At 45.1% G+C, this 22,738-nt stretch overlaps 2 protein-coding genes across 3 annotated transcripts in view; one reads left to right on the forward strand and one right to left on the reverse strand.

Moving 5' to 3' along the window:
• Positions 1-13,432: 13,432 nt before the first annotated feature.
• Positions 13,433-16,537, forward strand: UBB (ubiquitin B). The gene is made up of 2 exons (XM_055001071.1): positions 13,433-13,517; positions 14,367-16,537. Exon 2 carries the CDS (start codon positions 14,373-14,375, stop codon positions 16,428-16,430), a length of 2,058 nt encoding a protein of 685 aa, XP_054857046.1. The 5' UTR covers positions 13,433-13,517; positions 14,367-14,372; the 3' UTR covers positions 16,431-16,537.
• A 512-nt stretch (positions 16,538-17,049) lies between these two features.
• LOC129344406 (uncharacterized) overlaps positions 17,050-22,738 on the reverse strand; it is a 34,615-nt gene continuing 28,926 nt past the window's right edge. The window contains exons 15-19 of one of the 2 annotated variants that reach the window (XM_055001016.1): positions 22,372-22,400; positions 21,822-21,901; positions 20,923-21,021; positions 19,839-19,933; positions 17,050-19,364 (exon numbers count right to left, since the gene is read on the reverse strand). In XM_055001016.1, coding sequence (XP_054856991.1) covers positions 19,200-19,364; positions 19,839-19,933; positions 20,923-21,021; positions 21,822-21,901; positions 22,372-22,400 — 468 coding nt within the window. In that variant the 3' untranslated portion in view covers positions 17,050-19,199. The remainder of the gene's footprint in view (positions 19,365-19,838; positions 19,934-20,922; positions 21,022-21,821; positions 21,902-22,371; positions 22,401-22,738) is intronic. The other variant, XM_055001017.1, reaches the window with a different exon arrangement.

Genomic DNA, 22,738 nt, shown 5'->3' on the forward strand with positions numbered 1-22,738 from the left:
CATGGGGACTGCTCAGCCAGCCAAGCATTTCTCCTCCAAGCCAAAGCTCTTGCATGTGGCCGGAGGACTATGGCAGCTGCAGAAGAGGGTGCCAGAGGAGAGCAGCAACAGCCAGCTGGCTGTGCTTTGTTTTGTTTTGCCATCATCCCCACAAGTGGCTGAAACTGGCCAATGGTCCCACCCCATTTCACCAATCACATCCTAAAAAGGGGATCCACTGGATATTCTTATCCTTACAGCTTGCTTATGCCTCATGCCAAAGCATCTATAAACAACCAGGGTGACTCAGCTGCAAATGTGGGCGATGCATGCCAGCCCCTTTTAAGTAGGTGCTCATACACTCCTACACTCATGGTATGATCCAGAGTGACTGGGTGCACTTCCCGTGGTCTTACCTAATGGGGCGGAGTTGCTTCAGATAAGGGGAGCCAAATGTCATGAACCCCCATGACTTCTCAAGCCTTGATGATGGAGGAGAGTTAGACGAGGGTGAAGCGGGGCACCAAACTTTAGATTTCAAAAACATTGGTGTCCTGAGGAAGGGCTAGATCAGGACAGGGTGGAACTGGGGGAGGTGGTCAGCGTTTGGCAGAACGAGTGTTGCCTAGATCCCAGTCCTCACAGAACATCGCTTTACTGGGGCAGGCTAGTGCAATGGCCCAAAGTCACAATCCTTGGGGGAGGATGGATTAAAGCAAGGCCAAGCAAAAGAGATCTTCGTGCTGCACACACGACAGTTACGTAGGCTGGCCTGGCATGCAGCGGCATAGCTTAAAAATGGCTGGGCAACAGAACTGCAGTTCTGGAAGAAGCTACACAGTACCCATTGGATATTTCACAAACCGCCAGGCTTTGCTTTCCTGGCTCTGTAATTAAAAACGTCATGCGTGGGTGTGGGTGGGAGAAAATTGCGGGGGTGGGATTCCTACTCCCCCGTCACACTGTCATCACTCTTACCTGCCTCCTCACACACACACACACCCATCCTGGCCTACAGGTTTGCCGTGACAGCAGTTACCTCCCACCCAACAGCTTCACTGCTGCTGCCAATGGACCAAGAGGTAATAGCATTTCTGCAAACGCACAGAAAACAGGTTTGGTGGGGAGAGGATTTAAACCCCTCCATGTAACTTGCACACGTTTTCAGATTTTTCTGCAAACCTGGCCGGGGGGGGGGGGGTCCCACAAGTTTGCAGAATCATCAGGTTTGTAGTCAAGGCATCCCAATTTTTAGCTATAAGCCTCCAGATGTCAGGATCACTTGGATCTTAGATATGTGATACCTGCACATACATTTCAGGTAAAACCATCTTTTCACTCTCTATTCTACTTCAATGGCATTCACATGAGGGTACATATGACACTCAGGCCTAGTTCACAAATGAGAGGGCAGAGCCCTGAAGTGGTAAGGATACAGAGCATCTCTCCATACTGCAAGAGGTGGGTTCCAGCCTGCCATGTTCTTCTGCATAGAAGCGCCCTGCAAGCAGAAATCTAGCCCAGCTGGGCAAAAGGTTCTGTCCTCTACAAACGCCACTTTTGCATGCTGTGCTGTTTTTTTGTTTGCACAAAAGGCAATCCTTGGCGATCTCCCCCCTGCAAACTGAAGTTGTGTCATCCATTCTGCCACACCACTTTAGGGTTTTACTGCCTCATTCCCCTGCACTTGTCAACCAGAGGGTGCCCAAGGCAATTTAGTAAGTAACATGTAAATACATCCCCACAGCTGTCTGAAAGTTCCTTTTACGAAACAGGACCCAACCATTCAGATTAAAAGGGGGAAATCCTAACTCTGCTGTCCTTTTAAAATCCCGTAGATCCCACTAACTCCACCATTAACTGTAGGGGAGGCGATAGCTTTCAAAATTGTAAATACAAAATTAGTTTTTTTAAAAAACACACACACACACCTAGATAGCACCTCTTAAATTTCCCATCAGCTAGAAAAGGAAGCGGAAGTTGTCATTTCCTGTTATTCCCATTTAGAAGAAATCCCAAGAGTTAAATCGAGACTGAGTCACTGTTAAGCTTCTGTATGTTAAAGAGCCTGCCAGAGCGGCTCAGCAGAAACTAAATGCCCCAGATTGTGACAGCCGGTCATACCAGCTTGTTTTTCATTTGAACCAGATACTAGAAATAAGATTCACAGGAAACTCTGGGTCAGCTGCTGTTTCTTCAGATGCTTCTCTACCCTCCCCCTCCAATTCCTCTTTCCTTTGCGTTGTTATTCCTGCCTCACATTTCCAAGCAACGACACATCTCAGAGGCGAACACTCGCCCAAGCTGGTTCCCTTGGGAGGAGAGAGAACTAGAGACTTGTGGCATTTTTGTACTTTTTGCTTTATTTACAAATTTACAGGTAGAACACAAGTGAAGAGGTGATGGCCCTCCTCTGGCACAACAGTTCCCAAACCCCACATCACACCCTCAGAGACAGAGTAATCCTGTACCTTCTGGGCACGTCAGTCAACTCGCACAACAATCGGCCTCTCTGCCCATCTTGCCTTTCCATTCATAGCACTGTGCCTTCTTCACCCAGACCTACTCATACCTGCCTCGGCTGGGAAAGGAGTCATCCCGTCTAGCCCTGGGGGCTGCTTGGTTGGAGCCATTATGGCACACAAGAAGGGAGCAAAATAAAACAGGAGTCCAGCCCGTGGCACCTTAAAGGAGTGACTAAATTTATTCACATGCATGTAGCATCAAGCAGAGATGTTATCAGCCTAATGGATGGACACTTCAGTGCATCCGATGAAGTGAACCCTGACTCCAGCTGTCTTTAAGGTGCCACTGGGCCTGTTGCATTTTGCTGCTACAGACCAACAAAGCTACCCATCTGGAGAGATCAAAATGAGGGATAATACCCTAGTCATTAAGAAGTGCTGCCAGGCATTCTCAGTCCTTGTGTCACTCGAAACAGACTGAGTCACAGCAGACAGAGGCTAAGTATATGGGACAGGGTTGTTCAGAAATGCCAAATAGGCGACAGCATTTTTTAGTACCATCGAAGTCCTGGTTCTCATATGTAAAGCTTACCACCTCTCTGGCTCAATTAATCTTTTCTCAACAGCTTTTCTCTCGCCTCCCCTTTTAACTTACCTTCCTCCACTGGTTGTCACAAAATAGGATGGAGTGTTTCCCCATGAAGAGCTTAACTCCAAATTAAGCAAGCCAACGCGCAAGCCTGTGACTTCCATCCTATGCCCTCTGACCTGAGAATAATCCCCGTATAATTCAATTGGGGGTGGGGCAATTTGCTTCATAGTAAATAGGGCTTTTTTTCAGCTGGAAGGCGGTGGAATGGAGTTCTGGAACCTCTTGAAAATGGTCACATGGCTGGTGGCCCCGCCCCCTGATCTCCAGACAGAGGGGAGTTTAGATTGCCCTCCGCGCCGCTCCAGCCATGTGACCCTTTTCTCCCAGGGCAACCCACTGAGTTCCCATTACCTCTTTTCCCAGAAAAAATGCCCTGATAGTAACTATTCTTGGGGTCATGCTGGGTATCTCTTGCACTGATGTTTGCGAGTGTGTACAGCAACACACACACACAGCAGCAAAGGGCACAGTCAAACAACATACAATCTAAGCAAATGAAATCAAACGGGACCTGGGGCAGCTGGAAGCTGCTCTCCTCACCATCTCTGCAGATAGGGTATGATGGGAGGGCCCTTGATGAAGCCATGCAAAGGCTGCATCTGTTCAGTGATGGAGAAACTGTGGGATAAAATTGGACCTGTATAAGTCAGACACTTTATCCCTCTTCATCGTTCTTTACCCTCCTGACAGTACCAACAGCCAGGGTACAATTGTTCCAGTTTTGTAGAAGGGTAGCAGAGGATGCCTGCTGTCTGTCCAATGAACCACATGGCTTGGAATCTTCTGCCACAGCAGTCCCTGTGGTTAGAACAGCAGGCTTTTTATCGGTTGTGCTGCTTCCCTCAAAACTTTAATTTAAAAAATGACCTTCCTAAATCACCCTGGACAAAGCTTATTCATTTCTCCAGTGTCTCTTGACTCTCGCATTCTGATGAGTCAGTGGGAACTCTCTGATACCTTCCTCCTTTATCTGGTTTTTGCATCCCCTTTAAAGAACATGTCTCTTCTGATTTTGCAAAAATTACCTGTCTCAGAAGATTTTACAAAAATTGCCTGGCTGGATAGACAACAGGTCTCTCTTGTCCAGCACCTTTCCTAACAATGCCAGTCAGGTCCCCCCAGAGAAAACTGGGCATATAGATGGACATTAGAGATGGAGATGAACCGGGGAAAAACCAAACCATGTGGTTCGTGGTTTGTCAAATTTCACAAACCACGAACTTTCATGAACCTGCCTCTGGTTCGCGAACCGGTTCGTTTGGTTCGTGAAAACATCACATCCAGGTCAGAAAATCATCACTTACAAGCCAACAGAAGTTCACTTCCGGGTCAGCAGGAGATCTGCAGGAAGTCCATCCCCTGTTGCCTAGGAAACTGATTGATTGGCACCAGGCTGCCTGCAGTGACGAACCAAAAAACGAACCAAATGAACCACGAACCAGCCTGGTTCATGATTAATTTTGGTTCGTATTTTGGCTCGTGCCCATTTCTAATTGACATCCCCATTTATTGACTCTAACTAGTCTTATCAGACTAAACTTAAGTCTGCTTCTCTCAAGCTAAGAGGGCCCTCAATCCAGCCAGCGTAGCCTTATCATGAACCCCTGGGGCCTCAGCATCAGCTTCCCTTCATTGTAAAATTCTAGCCTGCTACTACCTGTAGTAAAGTCCTCTGATTAATGGAGGAAGGGGGGGTAGAAACAAGGAAAGAAACATCTAGAGATAGGGAAAACCTTTCCAGTTAATTTGGGGCGTTCAGGTTCGTTACTTAAGGAACTTAGGCATTTTCCATTCCCCCTCCCCCCACTGCAATCTTTCTGGGCTACTGCACAAGTGACTCAGCAGAACAAAGTTCCTGGAAGAGCTGCCCGCTTGGTGATGCGGTCTGATAAATTATGCCAAAAGGAACAAAGTGCTGGGAAGGTCTCCTGCCTGAGCCTTCTTGAAAATGAATGAGGAGGACTATGCAGAAGGGCAGCAGTGATCTCACACTGCGCCTCTCCATTTCACAGGGGCTTGCACAAAAGCTGTTCCCAGTGGGGGATTGTGTCCCCAAACCTGTTATATTCTAGTTGCTGAAGTAAGGAGAGCTGGAAAGACACCTTTATCTTCTCTGCCATTTTTTTCTTGTGGGGTCAAGGCGGCACCTTCTCCAGCAGAGGTTTAAGAAATGTGCAAGAATGCAGAACACTGGTGGAATTGTCACCTTCATATCTAGAACAAGGTTAGTCCTTAGACAGGTGCTTCGCCTCTTGGCAAGGCTGCCTGATGTCAGGGTCAGGGCTCCCTTTTGATCTAGGAGATCTATTTCTTTGAACTTGTTCTGTGTGGAGGTCACTTGGAAGATTAGTTTTTCCACTTGAGACTCCTACAGTACAAACCTAAGACTTGAATAGGATCCTGGCCTGCTTAGAACAATTTCATGAGTTGAGTGTTACGCTATCTAGCCCAAAGAAAGGATTAGTGATGGATCTCAGTGTTGAAGAGGAGGAGTGAGAGAGGTATTGGGGTGTGATTCAGTGTCTCCTCCAGGACAGATGGCAATCTCTGAGCCACAGTTGCCTTCACTGATTTGTGTATCAGTATGTAGCTGGGAAATAAAGGTGAGTGCCACAAACTGAGAGCAGATTTGTTTTAAAAAGGCTATTTTACTAGATCAACGTGGCGTGAGATTGGCTCTGCAAGCTTCCAGATTTAATAGAACTTTTCACAGGCTTTGCAATGCACTGTGTGAAGCTGGCAAATGAGCATATTCTTTCCCCAGCCTATTGGTCCAAAGCCAGGCATATCCAAAGGGCTCTTAAGTGGCTTGTCCCCTGTGGCTGGGGGGGTAGATCCAGAACTGACTCAGGATGTGGTGTCTTGTATTTTTCCGTTTATTTCAACTGTATTTTTGTATCTGATAAGCTGCCTTGGATCTCCACTGGACAGAAAAGTGGGGTGAAATATTTAAATAAATAAACTTGAAACCCACCTCTTGAATATTTTTCACTGGCTTATCCTACCCTTTATTGGAACGTCGCTTTAGAAACATGCTCCACCTAGGATTCACCGCCTGCCCTAGAAAGACAAGTCCAGACATGTTAAAAGTCTTTAGGTCACAGCTGGCTTTTCAAGGTTGTTAAGCCATCTGAACTCTGCCTTCAGCTGCTTGGAAAACAATGTTGCCTTGTAAATCTGGCCAAAGTGATTGAAGCAAAAACAAACAAGCCCTGTTTACTACACTGTTTTTTTTTAAAATGGGAGACATGTACTCATTCCCTTTATAAAAACCAGGTTGCCAAAAATGGAAAACAAAAAGGATCATGTACAAATCTGTGTGCAGGACATTTCTTGTGAAAACATGGAACTCTCTTTGTAGAATACAGATTCTTCTGTAGTACTGCCCAGTGTCTTTTATTTACAACCTCATTACTCTCTCGTTGCTTCTGAGAAATGCTGGAGCATAAATACCATCACGCTGATCACAAGATCTGCCCTCCCTCACTTTGCAATTACGGATGTGTTACAGTCACGAGCTGCTTGTGGAGCATTTAGTCATCTGGGATTCTCAGGAAAAGCAGGAAGGATGAGATACATTTTAATAGCATTCCAGAGTTATCTCTGTACGTTCCAGAGCTTCCCCACAAATCAGTAAAATCTACAATCTCAACACGTGATGCAACATAAATAGGTCAAAATTCACAGGATCAGAAAAACAATGCTTTCACAAGGACCCACCAACATCGACAAAACAATATGCAAGCTTTCAGTCCTCTGGTTAGGTGTTCAAAATTTGTTTCAAAGAAAACAAAACTGGTTTTGAGCAATGACATGGTTCTAAGTTTAAACCTCGTTTCTCTCTTGTCTGCACCTTGTTGCAGTCTTAAAATGGAAGAAATTAATTGTCCTTTACAAATATTGGCAGACAAAGCGGTGGGGGGGGGAGCACAAGAGGAAAGCCTGTGTTTCCAGCACAGTTTCGTCACTGCTAATGCAACAGTTTCAAAAAGAAGTACTTAGGAGCAGATCCTGTCCCAGAGGAAAATGAATGGCATTTGTTTCACTCGGACGAGATACAATCAGTAACAAGGTTTGGTTTGGGGGCTGGAGATTTGGCCTATATGGACTCTATAGGATTATAACCTGCTGAGCTGCAGCCGCTCCACAAACCCCACCCTCCCTAAGCTCCACCCTCAAAATCTCCAGGTCTTTCCCTGCCTGGAGTTGGCAACCCTAACCCTAACCCAACACCCCACTGGAAAGAGGGCCCAGTTAAAATGGTCCCCCTATGGAGGCTCATAGATACTATCAGATTCCTGAATGCTCTGGGGGATGTTAGCATTTCAAATATATTTATATATGATAAATGGTGGAATATGACGATGATAAACTGCACTAAATCCTCTATGGAATCCAGCTTGTTCTTGTCCCAGGATAGCTTCATCCTGTATCCGTGACAAGAGTTTCTTATAAAGCAGGGAAGCATATCATTTGTAGGGGCAATAGTTACATGGTTCTGTTGGATCACCATTTTTATAAATAGGAACTATTATTGCATGTTGGCAAGAGGTAGGCATAATACCTGTCTCATTAATCTGCATAAAAACAGGAGCCAATATATCGGCCCACCAATCAGCACCTACTTTAAATAACTCCACGGGAACCAGGTCAGATTTTGGAGCTTTACCAGATTTCATTTGGAAAATTAAAGATTTAACTTCTGCAACTGCAATTGGAGGCCATTTTTCTATTTCTTGGGATTTCAAATACATTCTCTGTTGAGACTGTGGTGGGAGCATGAAATGTGGAGCACTTTGAAACTATCTACAAGGCTAACTTTCATCAACTTCTGCTCTGTTCATAGACCAGACTCAAAGAGCTCTCATTGGAGACCAGTTATTAGCGTGGGACCTATCCTGTGAGGTTCCACAGGACACAGTACTATCCCCCATCCTTTTCAGTCTTTAATGTAAAGCCCTTAGAACAAACAATTTGTAGTTTGGAGATTGGCTGACATCAGTTTGCTGACAATACCCAGCTCTGTATATCCTTATCCAAATCTCCTGGTGATGTGTGTAGAGGTCTTGCAGCACTGCCTGACAGCTGTAGTTAAATGGCTAAGAGTGAACAAATTGAAACTAAATCCTGGAAAGCCAGAAGTCATGCTGGTTGGGAAGATGCCTGTCTTGAAGGACATTGTACCCCACTTTTGATGGTATTCATCTGACCCCCCCTCCGTTGACTCAGTTAAAAACCTTGGGGTTCTTCTGGATTCGGCATTCCTGCTGGAGAACCAAGTTAATGCAGCTGCAAAAAATGGCTTTCTTTCAACTCAATCTAGCCCGGAAGATTAACCCTTCTTTGATTCGGCTGATTTGGCCGCCTGGAGCCATGCCACAGTATAATTGAGACTGGGCTACCAAAATGCACTCTACATAGATATCCCTCAAAGACAACTTGGAGACTCCTGCTGGTGCAGAACACCACAGCTTGGCTATTATCAGGACCTAGACAGAGCATGCATATTAATCCAGTCTGCAGTCACTCCCTGACTGCCCATTCGTCGTGTCTGTGTAAAGTGCCCTCTGGTTGCACCCAACTTAGGGCAGCCCCAGCAAGAAGGCCTTCAAGGCGAGTGAGAAGCAGAGGTGGTTTGCCACTGCCTTCCTCTGCTGAGCCCTTGTTGGTGGTCTCCCATCCAAGTGCCGACCCTGCTTAGCTTCTGTGATCTGACGAGATCAGGCTATACCATGCTGCCTTCCTGCCCATCAGTTACCAGGCTCAATTTAAGGTATTGGTTATCACATACAAAGCCCTTGATATGGCCTTGGTTCCTCACATCTACAAGACTGCCTCTCCCCCTATGCCCTACCACAACAGCTTCACTCATCTGAGCATGGCCTTCTGCAGGTGCCACCCTGCAAATGGACAAAATGAACAACTGCCTGTATGTGTATATTCTCTGTTGTGCCCCCGACCTTATGGAACGGCCTGCCTGATAAGGTTAGGAAGGCTCCAGGCTTTCTTTAAACTATGCAAAATTGAACTATTCAAGAGGGCTTTTTAATATAAGCAGTGCTGTACTATAACAAAAGATTCTTGGGTAAAGGTTTAGAGACTGTAGACTATGGGCAAACCCACACTTACCGGCACAGCGCTAAACAGGCGGAGTGAGAGCGTCTTTCTGGCGCGTTTTATGACGTCGTCACACCACGAGAGTGGCATCATGGGGCAATGACATCATAAAACGCACCAGAAAGACGCTCTCACTCCACCTGTTTAGCGCTGTGCTGGTAAGTGTGGATTCAGCCTATATTACTGTGTACAGATCATACTGTCTGTTCCTATAACCTTATGAAGTAATTTTTGCATTGTTTAACACATCATGTTCATTCTTATGCATTGTTTCAGCTCTTTTTCAGATTTTTGATTTGTTACAGATTTCTGCAATCCAAATCCTATTGCATTATTTATTGGATGTCCCATCCTGTTGACTGTATTGACCTTTGCTGCTGAACCTGCCTTGAATCCCAGTGAGAAAGGCAGATTATAAATAATGTAACTAAAATAAAATAAAATAACAAACCTGTCATTAGGTACAAATCAAGTTCACCACAGCAGTCGGCACAGGCAGTTCGAAAAACAAGCCCAGTACCTATTAAAACTGGTATAGCTGGAAACAGTTACATTTCTATTTTTAATTTTTGTGTGCAGGGACAACCCAAGATATTCTGGAGGCTAAAACAGAGAATCTCAGATACCAATAGCGCCATCCTAAAAACACTTTCCTGGGAGTATGCCCCTCTGAATAGACCTGAGCACAATTCTGAGTAGACTTTGTAAAAATATCATACTCCAAATATGGTAAACTCCACCCCCAATTTTATCATATTAGGTAGAGCCAGTTTGGTGTAGTGGTGAAGAGCGATGGGACTCTAATCTGGAGAACTGGGTTTGATTCCCCACTGCTCCACTTGAAGCCGGCTGGGTGACCTTGGGTCAGTTACAGCTCTCTGGAGCTCTCTCAGTCCTTCCCACCTCACAGGGTGATTGTTGTGAGGATAATAACATACTTTGTAGACTGCTCTGAGTGGATGTTAAGTTGTCCTAAAGGGTGGTATATAAATCAAATGTTGCTGCTGCTGTTGTTGTTAATACAGAACCCTATCCGTAGGGCAGGACCTGTTTGTAAGTAACATGGCTTCCCCCCATTGTGTTTGAATCCAGCTTCATCTGACAGCACCACCCCGAATTAGTGCATATCAAGAGTGGGAGATTATAATTGTACACGTCTCCAATATACTTCAGTCCAGCTCACTTAAGAATCAAGAAACCCTCTCCAAGTACATTTTCTATTGACATTCAATTGTCATTTGCATTAGATTTTGATTGTTGACACGTTGGTAGCCAGTACAGCATAACAGTACAACAAACACATGCAGAAAAATAAAATGCAAATATTGATATGTAATGTGATCCATTACTAAAAAGCCATGATTAATTTTATTATCTGTCACATTTTTACTCTTCCCTTCTTCCAAGGAGCTCAGAGTTCTTGCTCATTTTAATCTTCATCACACCTCTGTGTGTTAGGTTAGACTGACCGAAGGCCACCCTGGAGCTTCACAGCTGATCCCGAGAACCAGTTCTTCTGGTCTAACATTCCAATGACTTATACACCACACTGGCTCTATTTTGGAGTGGAAAAATACACTTCACCCTGTGGACCACTGTCTGCAGAAAACAGATGCTGCCAAGATTACAGTTGGTCTCGCTCAGTCTAACCTACCTCACAGGGCTGTTGCCAAGATTCCATAGGAAAGGAGGACCAGGGGTGGTGTCCTGAGCTCCTATGAGCAAAGACTGGATAAAAATGTGACGGGTTGGAGAAATGAGCAGTAACCAAGGGTAAATAAAAGTTTACATGAAAGAAGTATCCATCTTGTTAATTTCTCCCAGAAGTTCCATATTTACAAGTGCTAGCAAACCATGGAACACTATTACATAGCAGAAGACTGGCTGTCATGTGCCACCAAACTCTAAAAGAAAAACTGAATGCGACCTAGGTTCAAAGGCAGCAAGGTTGTATGTTATGCAAAGTAGATTAATTTTGGTTAAGTGCTGAGAAGGAAATGGTTCTGTACACTGAGCATAGTTTCCTATCAAAATCTTGCAACTGATAAGCATTCCATTGAATTTCATACAGTATAACTGATACAACACTGTAACTTTATCAGCTTTCCAACCCGCTTTTTGAAAAAGTTAAAAAAACAAACCCCAGGAACACAAGTTTTAACTGTTGGAAAGGGTGGGGACTGTTCCAACAACATGTGACTAAGAAAGTCATCTACTCAAGATAACTTTATACTGCTTAGTTATCTTTTAACCGATTTCACCAACCCTTTTGTAAACAGACTGAAGGCAATCAAAAGATTCCTCTCCGCTTAACGTTATTCCAAAACATATTTACAGCGATAGATCAAGATGGGAAGCCATGTTAGCCTGTCTGCAGCAGTAGAAAAGAGCAGTAGAAAAGAGCAAGAGTCCAGTAGCACCTATAAGACTAACAACATTTGTGGTTGTGCTACTGGACTCTTGCTCATACTTACAGAGATGAGGGTATTCTACAGTACATGAATATAAAAGACCCAGTAGCCAAACAAAATCCCTATCAGGCCTTCCTGCCGGTAAACCCCTAAACCTAGTTGTACTTGATTATTTTTTGGAGGCCTTTACCATCTGATAGTTTTTCAGATCTTATAATCTGTCTTGTGTCTTAGTGAGAAAGGCAATCTATTAATGAAAATGACCTTCCTCCTCCTTGCTGTGGCCATTATTGTACAAATGAACATTCCCTCATCTTCCCAACAGTTTTGATTTTTGAATGGCACAGGCAACAATCAAACTGAGTGAACCATTCAGTATTTGAAAATTATGTTTTAGCACTTCAGAAAACAAAGGCTGTGGTGGGACTTCCATCTAGTGCAGAACTGGTGGTGGTTAGACAGTCAGACTGGGAATTCAAATTCTCCCTCAGCCAGTGGAAAAGATCAAGAGTTTGGTATCACCTATAACAGGGGAGGCCTGTAGGTTCTGTAAGAATAACAAAATTCGTGGTAAGGGATAAGGTGTGTGTTACAGGTGACTTCTTCAGATACTGCAGTATCTGAAGAAGTGAGCTGTGGCTCACAAAAGCTCATCCCCTACTATAAATGTTGTTATATAGGTGCTGCTGCGTTTTATAGGTGCTGCTGGACTCTTGCTCTTTTCTACTGCTACACAAGTCTAACACAGCTACCCAATCTTGATCTCCCTCAGCTATGAAGCTCCTTGAGCGACTTTGAGCCACTCACTCATTCAATTCACAAGATCCAGAGGAGCTAGCCATGTTAGTCTGTAGTCGCAAAATAGAAGAGTCCATTAGCACCTTTAAGACTAACCAACTTTACTGTAGCATAAGCTTTCAAGAATCACAGCTCTCTTCGTCAGATGCATCTGACGAAGAGAACTGTGATTCTCGAAAGCTTATGCTACAGTAAAGTTAGTTAGTCTTAAAGGTGCTAATGGACTTTTCAATGCACAAGGTTGTCGATAGGAACAAAAGAGGAAAAATACAATAGGTCCAACTCTAAACTCCCTGGAGTTAAAAGAAAAAAATAAAGAAAAAAATATATCTGATGGTGGGGGCTCGATTTCTCCGCTTTGGCTCGAGAAAGCCAGGCGGGAAAACTGTAGGCCCCGTCCAAAAGACTCCCCCCCGCTATTTTCCCGCTCACCCAACCCCCTTCACTCGGCCCTCTTTTCTCCCATTCCCCGCATGCGCAAAACTTTCCTCTTCCCCCAAAGTCTGCTCCTTTATCGCGGCGGACCTTAGCAACAACGGTGACCTCACCCCTCACCAATCAGCGACGAGCAATCCATCGCCATTACGCCTCGCTAGTCTTTCTATCCCTCCGGATTCTTCCAGACCTTTCCTTGCCAACAGCCAATCAGTGACCAGATTCTTCCTCCCTTCGACCAATGCCTACCGAGCACGGTTTTTAATCCCTCCTGCCGCCCTCCTTCGGGGAAAAAACTGCATCGTTCGCGAAAGAGACTTTTCTCCGCTAGCTAGATATCCTTCCGCTCCTCAGCCCACCAACCCCCTTTGCTGTTTCTTATTTGTGGTTCATAGCTCGGAAAATTAAAGTAGCTTCTTTTTTGTCTTCTGGGATAGAGATAGATAGACATTTCCAAAAGAGGTAGGAGCTTTTTAACTTGTTTACCCTCCGGACTTTCTTTTACGCGGAAGGACACTTGAAAGGGCGGGGCGTTCAGTGAAGAGATACTATATATAACTGTGACAGTTGCCGGGCAGACATAGTTGACGCGCCTGCAAGAGGTAGTGCGCAGGGAGTTTTCGCCTTACACAGTCAAGTCGCGGCGATCCTAAGGAAGAGGTGAGTATGGAGGGGAAATGGAGGGCGTCGAGTTACCAAAGGTCTCCTCGCCTGGCGTAGTTCAGGACGAGGGTTTTTAACGACGGTTGCCTTGGCGTCGTGTCACTTGGCGCGCTTTGTGGCGAGGTAACCGCGGGGGGTGGGGACGGGACACAACTGGGCGTCCCACTGAGGCGATGGGGCGTTTTCGTGGCGGGTGCGGTTGAGGGGACCAGGGGGCTTTTGGCGCCCCCCTCGAGGTAAAAACGGCCGCGAAAAAAGGAGCTATTTCGCGCAACTAGAAACCCCATAAGTTGTAGCTTTTCCTCAGCCTGACGGAGTTTTCAAAGGGGACCTGAACGCCCGTTTTCCTCCCACAGCCGCTCATTCTGATTTTTTGTCATATATCTTCCCTTCCCTCTCACAGTTTTGTCGCGTGACCCTTTGTCTTTCCGCCATCTAGAAGGCGTTCAGGATTGCGCTGTTAAAATGGAGGGGGGGTGCTTGGGCTAATTTTATGGGTTGGGTGGGGCCAACGAGGTAATAAAGTGATCTTTGAGGTGGGGCAAAGTATTGTCTGCTTTTCGGGGTGAAGGAGACTATTCTACTGCTCCTACCGTGTGTAGGTGCTGCTGGACAAAAACGTGCTACAACCCCCGTGATGTGGTGGTTTTTTCCTCTCTCGCAAGCCTCTTTACTGTAGTAAAGAGGGAACGCTATCCTTAAATGAGCGTTGTGAAGGCTTGCTAGTACTGGTGTGGTGTAATTGCAAATTCCTGTGGGTGTTAATCAGCACCGGATACTGTCTGCGTTGAAATAGGAGGGTGGGGCAATTAAGCCGCAGATACTGATGTTCCTGTGTCATTGCAGCTCAAAATGCAGATTTTTGTGAAGACCCTGACTGGCAAGACCATTACCCTGGAGGTGGAGCCCAGTGACACCATTGAAAACGTGAAGGCCAAGATCCAGGACAAAGAGGGCATCCCCCCTGACCAGCAGAGGCTGATCTTTGCCGGCAAGCAGCTGGAAGATGGCCGCACCCTGTCCGACTACAATATCCAGAAGGAGTCCACCCTCCATCTTGTGCTGCGCCTGAGGGGGGGCATGCAGATCTTTGTGAAGACCCTGACTGGCAAGACCATTACCCTGGAGGTGGAGCCCAGTGACACCATTGAAAACGTGAAGGCCAAGATCCAGGACAAAGAGGGCATCCCCCCTGACCAGCAGAGGCTGATCTTTGCCGGCAAGCAGCTGGAAGATGGCCGCACCCTGTCCGACTACAATATCCAGAAGGAGTCCACCCTCCATCTTGTGCTGCGCCTGAGGGGGGGCATGCAGATCTTTGTGAAGACCCTGACTGGCAAGACCATTACCCTGGAGGTGGAGCCCAGTGACACCATTGAAAACGTGAAGGCCAAGATCCAGGACAAAGAGGGCATCCCCCCTGACCAGCAGAGGCTGATCTTTGCCGGCAAGCAGCTGGAAGATGGCCGCACCCTGTCCGACTACAATATCCAGAAGGAGTCCACCCTCCATCTTGTGCTGCGCCTGAGGGGAGGCATGCAGATCTTTGTGAAGACCCTGACTGGCAAGACCATTACCCTGGAGGTGGAGCCCAGTGACACCATTGAAAACGTGAAGGCCAAGATCCAGGACAAAGAGGGCATCCCCCCTGACCAGCAGAGGCTGATCTTTGCCGGCAAGCAGCTGGAAGATGGCCGCACCCTGTCCGACTACAATATCCAGAAGGAGTCCACCCTCCATCTTGTGCTGCGCCTGAGGGGAGGCATGCAGATCTTTGTGAAGACCCTGACTGGCAAGACCATTACCCTGGAGGTGGAGCCCAGTGACACCATTGAAAACGTGAAAGCCAAGATCCAGGACAAAGAGGGCATCCCCCCTGACCAGCAGAGGCTGATCTTTGCCGGCAAGCAGCTGGAAGATGGCCGCACCCTGTCCGACTACAATATCCAGAAGGAGTCCACCCTCCATCTTGTGCTGCGCCTGAGGGGGGGCATGCAGATCTTTGTGAAGACCCTGACTGGCAAGACCATTACCCTGGAGGTGGAGCCCAGTGACACCATTGAAAACGTGAAGGCTAAGATCCAGGACAAAGAGGGCATCCCCCCTGACCAGCAGAGGCTGATCTTTGCCGGCAAGCAGCTGGAAGATGGCCGCACCCTGTCCGACTACAATATCCAGAAGGAGTCCACCCTCCATCTTGTGCTGCGCCTGAGGGGGGGCATGCAGATCTTTGTGAAGACCCTGACTGGCAAGACCATTACCCTGGAGGTGGAGCCCAGTGACACCATTGAAAACGTGAAAGCCAAGATCCAGGACAAAGAGGGCATCCCCCCTGACCAGCAGAGGCTGATCTTTGCCGGCAAGCAGCTGGAAGATGGCCGCACCCTGTCCGACTACAATATCCAGAAGGAGTCCACCCTCCATCTTGTGCTGCGCCTGAGGGGGGGCATGCAGATCTTTGTGAAGACCCTGACTGGCAAGACCATTACCCTGGAGGTGGAGCCCAGTGACACCATTGAAAACGTGAAGGCTAAGATCCAGGACAAAGAGGGCATCCCCCCTGACCAGCAGAGGCTGATCTTTGCCGGCAAGCAGCTGGAAGATGGCCGCACCCTGTCCGACTACAATATCCAGAAGGAGTCCACCCTCCATCTTGTGCTGCGCCTGAGGGGGGGCATGCAGATCTTTGTGAAGACCCTGACTGGCAAGACCATTACCCTGGAGGTGGAGCCCAGTGACACCATTGAAAACGTGAAGGCCAAGATCCAGGACAAAGAGGGCATCCCCCCTGACCAGCAGAGGCTGATCTTTGCTGGCAAGCAGCTGGAAGATGGCCGCACCCTGTCCGACTACAATATCCAGAAGGAGTCCACCCTCCATCTTGTGCTGCGTCTTAGAGGGGGCTGTTAATTGTGTTTGCACCGTAGCAGTCAGTTTTAATATTGTATGGTATATGCAAGTTTAGTAACTGCTGGACTGTTTGTGTAAAAGCTAATAAAGTTTTTTGTTGCACATTGGTTGATTGTCGTGGTGAATAAAGAGCTATGTAACCTAGATTTCTGACAGTGGTAGCTGTCTTAATTCACTTTGTGCCTGAGACTTTGTTGTTGTCCAGGTTTCATGTTAATCATTAGATGTATTCTTACCTAGAATTACCCAGTTAAAAGGATCATGATCAGGCATGTGTTTCCTGACCACAAATGTGGGAAGGAGGCACAAAGTTGAAATGGCAATCTGGGGGGAGGGGGGGGGCGCGGAATCTCTGGCTTGTTTCTGGGTTCTCTTTTTTTTAAAAGCCACTAGTATGTAGGTGTAATATTATTAATGGAAAGGTCTTTTCAGATACTGAAATAATTAACTGCTAAAAGCTGTAGTTTAATTTTTCAGGTGTAGTGCTTCCAGTTAAAGTGGACTTAATGCTGAATTGGACAGAAGTCAAGTTGGGTTGGGACACGGTTAGCTTTTATTATCTGAAAGTTTGAACAAAATCCAGAAAGCATTGTTTTTTAGGATTTTATTTATAGTCTTTAAGTTCTCCCAAGCAGGATTTGGGTTGTAAGTTGAAATTGCATGATGCTATATTCTAACACACAGGTGTTCCACTAGCACCCCTAGCTGTTATAACTGAATTACCCTCAAGCCATAAATAAGTAATTGGGACACATGAACAGCACTTCAGGCCTGCCAACTTTGTTTAGGTTACACGCAGACAAGGGCAAAGAAATGGGTTGTGAAATGTGCCTGTTTTGATCGTAAGTGGCACTATCTACAGGACATCCAACTGTGTCTTTGTTTTTAGTGGAACCCCCCATTTTTTCTGTAAGCTCACAATACATTTTTGGAGTAATTTGAATTTGCTTCAGAACGGGTTTCCCATTTTTTAGTTCTTAATTGCTGCATGTTGGGAGGGGTCTGGGATGCAGGGCTTTAACCCTGGGGTTGCATGAACAGTGTAAAACAATGCTGCTGGCTGCCAAAAGCTGTTGCAAGTGAGGAAAAGTGGCTACCTTCTCTGGGAAAGCTGCATGGCTCCTAGTTAAGAGTTTCTGTGCTAAAAAATCTAGTTTAGATGATTCTACACAGTAAAATACTAAAGCTTTTAAATAGTTATAATAAATGTTTTGATACCTGCATGGCAGGCTAATGGTTATTAAAATTAGTTACAGAGAAGATCTCAAATTGGAAATTCAAAAGCCTCGGCTCAGCAATTGGATATAATGGGTATTGATCTTTTTCTAACTGGTCAAATCTGGCAAAGTAACATCAAGGGGGAGGGCATTGGTGTACTTGGCATAGTGGGGTCTTTGTTCTTTTAAAGGACAACAAGCCCTCTTGACTGTTTAGAACACCTAATTTGGGACATAGCCAATATAGATAGGTAACTGCAAATTAAGGTAATGTATAGAGAGATCTTTCTACAAATCTGGAACATCCAGGTTTGTGGGGGGAACTCCCCGTTCCCCCCAAAAACGAAGTTTACAAAAACCCAGGGAAGTTCCCTCACTGGTACTTGTCAATTCTAAATGTCAGGTATTTTTCTCTACAGCTGCTACTTTAATGGGGGGAGGGGACTCTACCACTTGAGTTTTGCTATTGCATTAAATATTTTGTGGCTGTTCTAGAAGACTAAATATAATCTACTTCCTCAAATTTGGAGGGAGGATTTTGTCCCTCAAGCAAGGCTGTTGGTTCTCAGGCATTTGGTTGCACTTGTTCATATTTTTTAAACCTAACCAAGATTGCTTTTTCCCTCCACAATACTCCCCCCCCTCCATCATTTGTCAAAACTAAATCAGACCAGTTCTTAGCAGGTTGACAATCCTCTTCACTCTTGAATTTTTTAAAATTAATTCTTCGTTTGTGGCTTGTTAATATGAATTTGCATAGTAGCTGTGTAAACCAGCTGTGGCTACTTACTGTAGACTCTTCATCAGAGGTGGTTGGTGTCACTTCCTAATAGTTGATCTCCCTAAATGGGGGAGGGCAATACCTTTACCAGGAAATACAGAACCCAGCATACTTCTGACAATGTACTTGTTTGGCAGTAAGTAATGTGGATGTGTTTTTTAAGAAAACTGCTGCCTGGATAAAAACTACAGGTGGCTTACAATTGGAGACTAAACGCAATGATAAAGCTTTTTTAAAAATCATCATACAAAAGGATTAAAATCTAAATGGACTCATGCCAAATAAAGAGCACTATAAGGGTAAAACAAGTCAAACTCCAGGATAAAAACCAAAATCAACATTTTTGTCTGGTGCCTAAGAAGCAGCCAGGCTGGGACCAAAAGAAGATTCCAGTATGTGAGGCCACTCGCCTCTGAAGAAAAGAGATGCAAAGCAAGGTATGCGATTCACAAAGTACTTAGGTGTGTGCATGGTACTGATTTTATTTATTCAGTGACCTAATAGGGAGTAGTATGTACTAACTTGTGTAATAGCCACAGCTATGTGAAATGGCTAGTGCAGGAGATGGGGCCCAGCTGAGCCAGTGGAGGGAGCTTTGCTCACCCCTCTGATGCAGATAAGTGAAGCTATCCCAAGAAACAGTTCCAGGAGGGGAGCCCTGCTGATAGAAGCCTTGATGCGTCAACTCTCCCTCTGAATGTTACCGTTTGTTGGAGGTATTGGCTTCACTGTGTGAAAACTACTTTGGCAGTTTAAATTTTCTGACACAAGTCACAGATTCTGGTAATTTCTTTTGCAAGCTACCAGCTGGGCTTTGTAACGGGCCTCTGTTCCTCTTCTGATTATGGCCTCCAATTTCGCTCTCATATGTTTTCTTCTGGGTTCTGGAATGTCCTCTATTTCTTCTTCACTGATTTCATAACCAAATATCTCAATCTGGAGGTAAAAGGGAAAAAAACTGCAGTAAGGACCAGAATGGTCTTCCAGTGGTTGCTGTTGTACAATGTTACATTAATAAACATTCTTGCATCTTAAGAGGAGAAGGGCTGGAAGCAAAGCTGAATGCGATAAAGAGCAGGAGAGACTGGGTGGAGGAGACAATGAGCAAAAGGCCCGGCCTTGCCTCCTAACCAAAGATTCTGGTAGAGCAGTTTTAAGAGGCTTCAGTGGTCTCAGAAAAAGGCCAATGGGTACCAATTTTTAACTTGGAATGCATAAAAGGGACATTTCCTTGCTCAGCCCTTTTAAACTTTGAAAAATTGCTGTGTGATAGATGAGCTATCGAGTTACTTCATTTACTGAAAGCAGGTTTGGCAAGGTTTCCTACCAACAATAATTACATTTCTGTCTGGATGGTCTGTGCCATAAAATAAAGGTGTGGCAGGGGGGTGGGGGTAGGTTTTACAATACTTTTGCATTTGTTTGGTCTTGATGGTAGTTCTGAAGATGCTCTCTTGTGGCTGCGTCCAGTTGTTCCCTTGCTTCTGCATTTGATCCATGAAACACTAAGGACAAGACACCTTGGGTAGAAGGTTGCAACCACCTCTGCGTACTGTCTAAATCAGTTTAAATCTAGGCATTCTAGCTGAGCTTAGTTGTGGATTACTGACTCCTGATATAATTGATATGTCTAGTTTAAATACAAAGAGGACATAATTCAGCTACAAAACATGGTTTAAACATTGATGGACCCTATGTTCATTGTTCAGTCCTTGTGTGGGTTTTAAAAGGTTTTTTTTTGTGTAGCAGGTGTTGGACAAGACCTTTCTCTGCCCGAGGCCCCAAAGAACCTGTATCTATGAGATGAGACATAGAGCTAGATGAACCAGGAGCTTCATATTTTCCAAGAGAGAATTACTCTTCACTACCTCTGAAACACACAAAACTAGATTGCCATCTTCATTATGACTACACTGAACAAGGCTTTGACAAGCCGTGCATCAAGCCAGGCTGATCTGTGTATGCCAGTAGGATTGAGCATACAAACCTTCCAGTCCCAGTGGTCTTCGGCTGAGAATTATGGAGGATATAAAATAGATAACTTGCTCTCCTTAAAATGGTCTAATCCTTTTCTAAAGCTCTCTTATTGCTGCTGTTGGCTGCCCAGTGAACTCTGCATGGTTTGGCCTTATGTGAAAATTTATTTTTATCTGTCCTGGTCTCAGTCTTGAGTGACCCTGAGTTCAAGCATGAAAAGGGATGAGAAGTATCTGTTCACACACGGTTCTGTGCTCATCATTTTATAAATCTCTGCCGTAGTTCCTTTCCTTGATAATCTTATGTAAAATCTGAAACATTTTAGCCTTTATCTTCATTTATTTTAAAAAGTCAGAATTTCATCTGTCAGTCGGCTTGGCTAATGGCTGTTAATTTTTATTATCCTTCGGTTGGTCTCACTTTTTAAAAACCATACTGTTATCAAATAGTTTTTATAACATCAGGTGGCAATCTGTTCCACAGGCTACAAGTATCCAGAGATCAGAAAACTTCTTACTTGCACTAACTGTCGCCATCATTTGCTTCAGCAGTTCAAGTGTGAGAGTCCTAGCTTTATTTTCTCTGTCACTTGTTCTTGGTGTGGAGTTCCCTGTGGCTTTAGTGAAAGAAAACAGATAAATTGTGGGATATTATTAATAAAACAGTTTTGCAAATGTTTATAAAAGTAGTTAGCTTACCAAAAACCCTGCTAGCTTGCTTTTTTACAGAAACCAAAGTTATTAATTTGTGGGAAATGGATAGTAGAATAAAAGAACCAGCAACCTTCTTCCAATTTGTGGGAGATTCCAGGAAAGGAGGACTGGAAGCGATTCCTGCTTACTATCAGTGACCAGCCTGTTAACTGGAGGAAAGCATCAAAACAACGGGTTATAGTCTCTCTCAGCCAAAGTAATTAACAGCAATTTGGGCCTTGAATTTCTGGCCTTTAATAGCAGGAAGGAGACAGAGAAAGTCTCCCATACAACCAGAGATGCTTTTGGATTTCTCATGTGTTTCAGCTTTGAAGTCCCCATTTTGTTTTGGCTTTTTTGTGCAAATTGAACCTGTGATACTTTATTTTTTGTACTATTTTCTGTTTACACCCATTTTTCCTGTTAAACTTCATGCATTTGTAGCATTATTTTTGTATCAACTGCATGCCAACAGTATGGGGGCAAACAATATACGGGCAACTGAATCGGAAACCCCAGCAACAAAAAAAGCAAAATGAAGTGTCTCCACAGCAACACCAAAAAACAAACAGAACCCCTTTGTACACCCCAAGACATGCCCCGCATAACTGTGTTGTATCTCCGAATCTGCCAAACTGGCCATAAAGAGGTAGGTGCCCTTTGTTACATGTAAACAGGCCACTAGCAAAGGCTGCTGAATAAAAACTGCTGCATTTTCACTCACCTGTTTCTGCTAAGGAAAAATGAAGTTGTGAGGCGTGAGACGGCACTTGGGATTGTGGTGACGGCGCAGGGGCTACAAGACTGCAACAAAGAAGATCATATTTGGTTTTTCAAAACATTGAAAGGAATTTCTCTCTTGTTCCTACTAAAAATCCCTTTGTTCTGCTGTGAAATGCTCCTTGGACCCTAGCTGGAGGGTGGGGGGGGGGGCCTAAGAGGCACAGCAGAAAGGGGCTGCAAGATAACCTTTTTAAAAAAACAACCTGGGATTAATAACATTTGATTTATATACCACCTTTCAGGACAACTTAATGCCCACTCAGAATGGTTTACAAAGTATGTTACTATTATCCCCACAACAGCAAACACCCTGTGAGGTGGGTGGGGCTGAGAGAGCTCAGAGAGAGCTGTGACTAGCCCAAGGTCACCCAGCTGGCTTCAAGTGGAGGAGTGGGGAATCAAACCCGGTCCGCGCTCTTAACCAAACTGGTTTTGGTGATATGTAGGTTTTCTGATATGTAACAACAAACCAATATATAATAGCCTCTTACCTTCCAACAGAGTAGGTCTCCAAAGAAGGCTATAAGAGAGAGACAGCAAAATGTATTAATTTTCCTTGACCAGAGCTTTTTTCCCCACAGTAAATGTAACCGTCCCGGATTTTGTTGTCAAACTGATAAATTACAGCCACCTCTCTGGAATGTGACTGTTAATTCCTTAGTAACAGAAGCTAAGCTTGCCTACTGAATTGAGTTTCCCAAGGCCTCTGTGGGGGTAGCTACCCAAATTCAACCTGCAGCTCCTAGTAGAGAAATGTGCAGGAGTCAGTACTGGACAGAAAGCACAGTGTCGTTGCTCACCTTGCTTTTCTGAGCAGTAAGGAGTTCTAGGACCTTGCGCTGAGCTGGATTGGTCCCC

This window comes from Eublepharis macularius, chromosome 17 (assembly GCF_028583425.1).
Source record: "Eublepharis macularius isolate TG4126 chromosome 17, MPM_Emac_v1.0, whole genome shotgun sequence".
Taxonomy (NCBI): domain Eukaryota; kingdom Metazoa; phylum Chordata; class Lepidosauria; order Squamata; family Eublepharidae; genus Eublepharis; species Eublepharis macularius.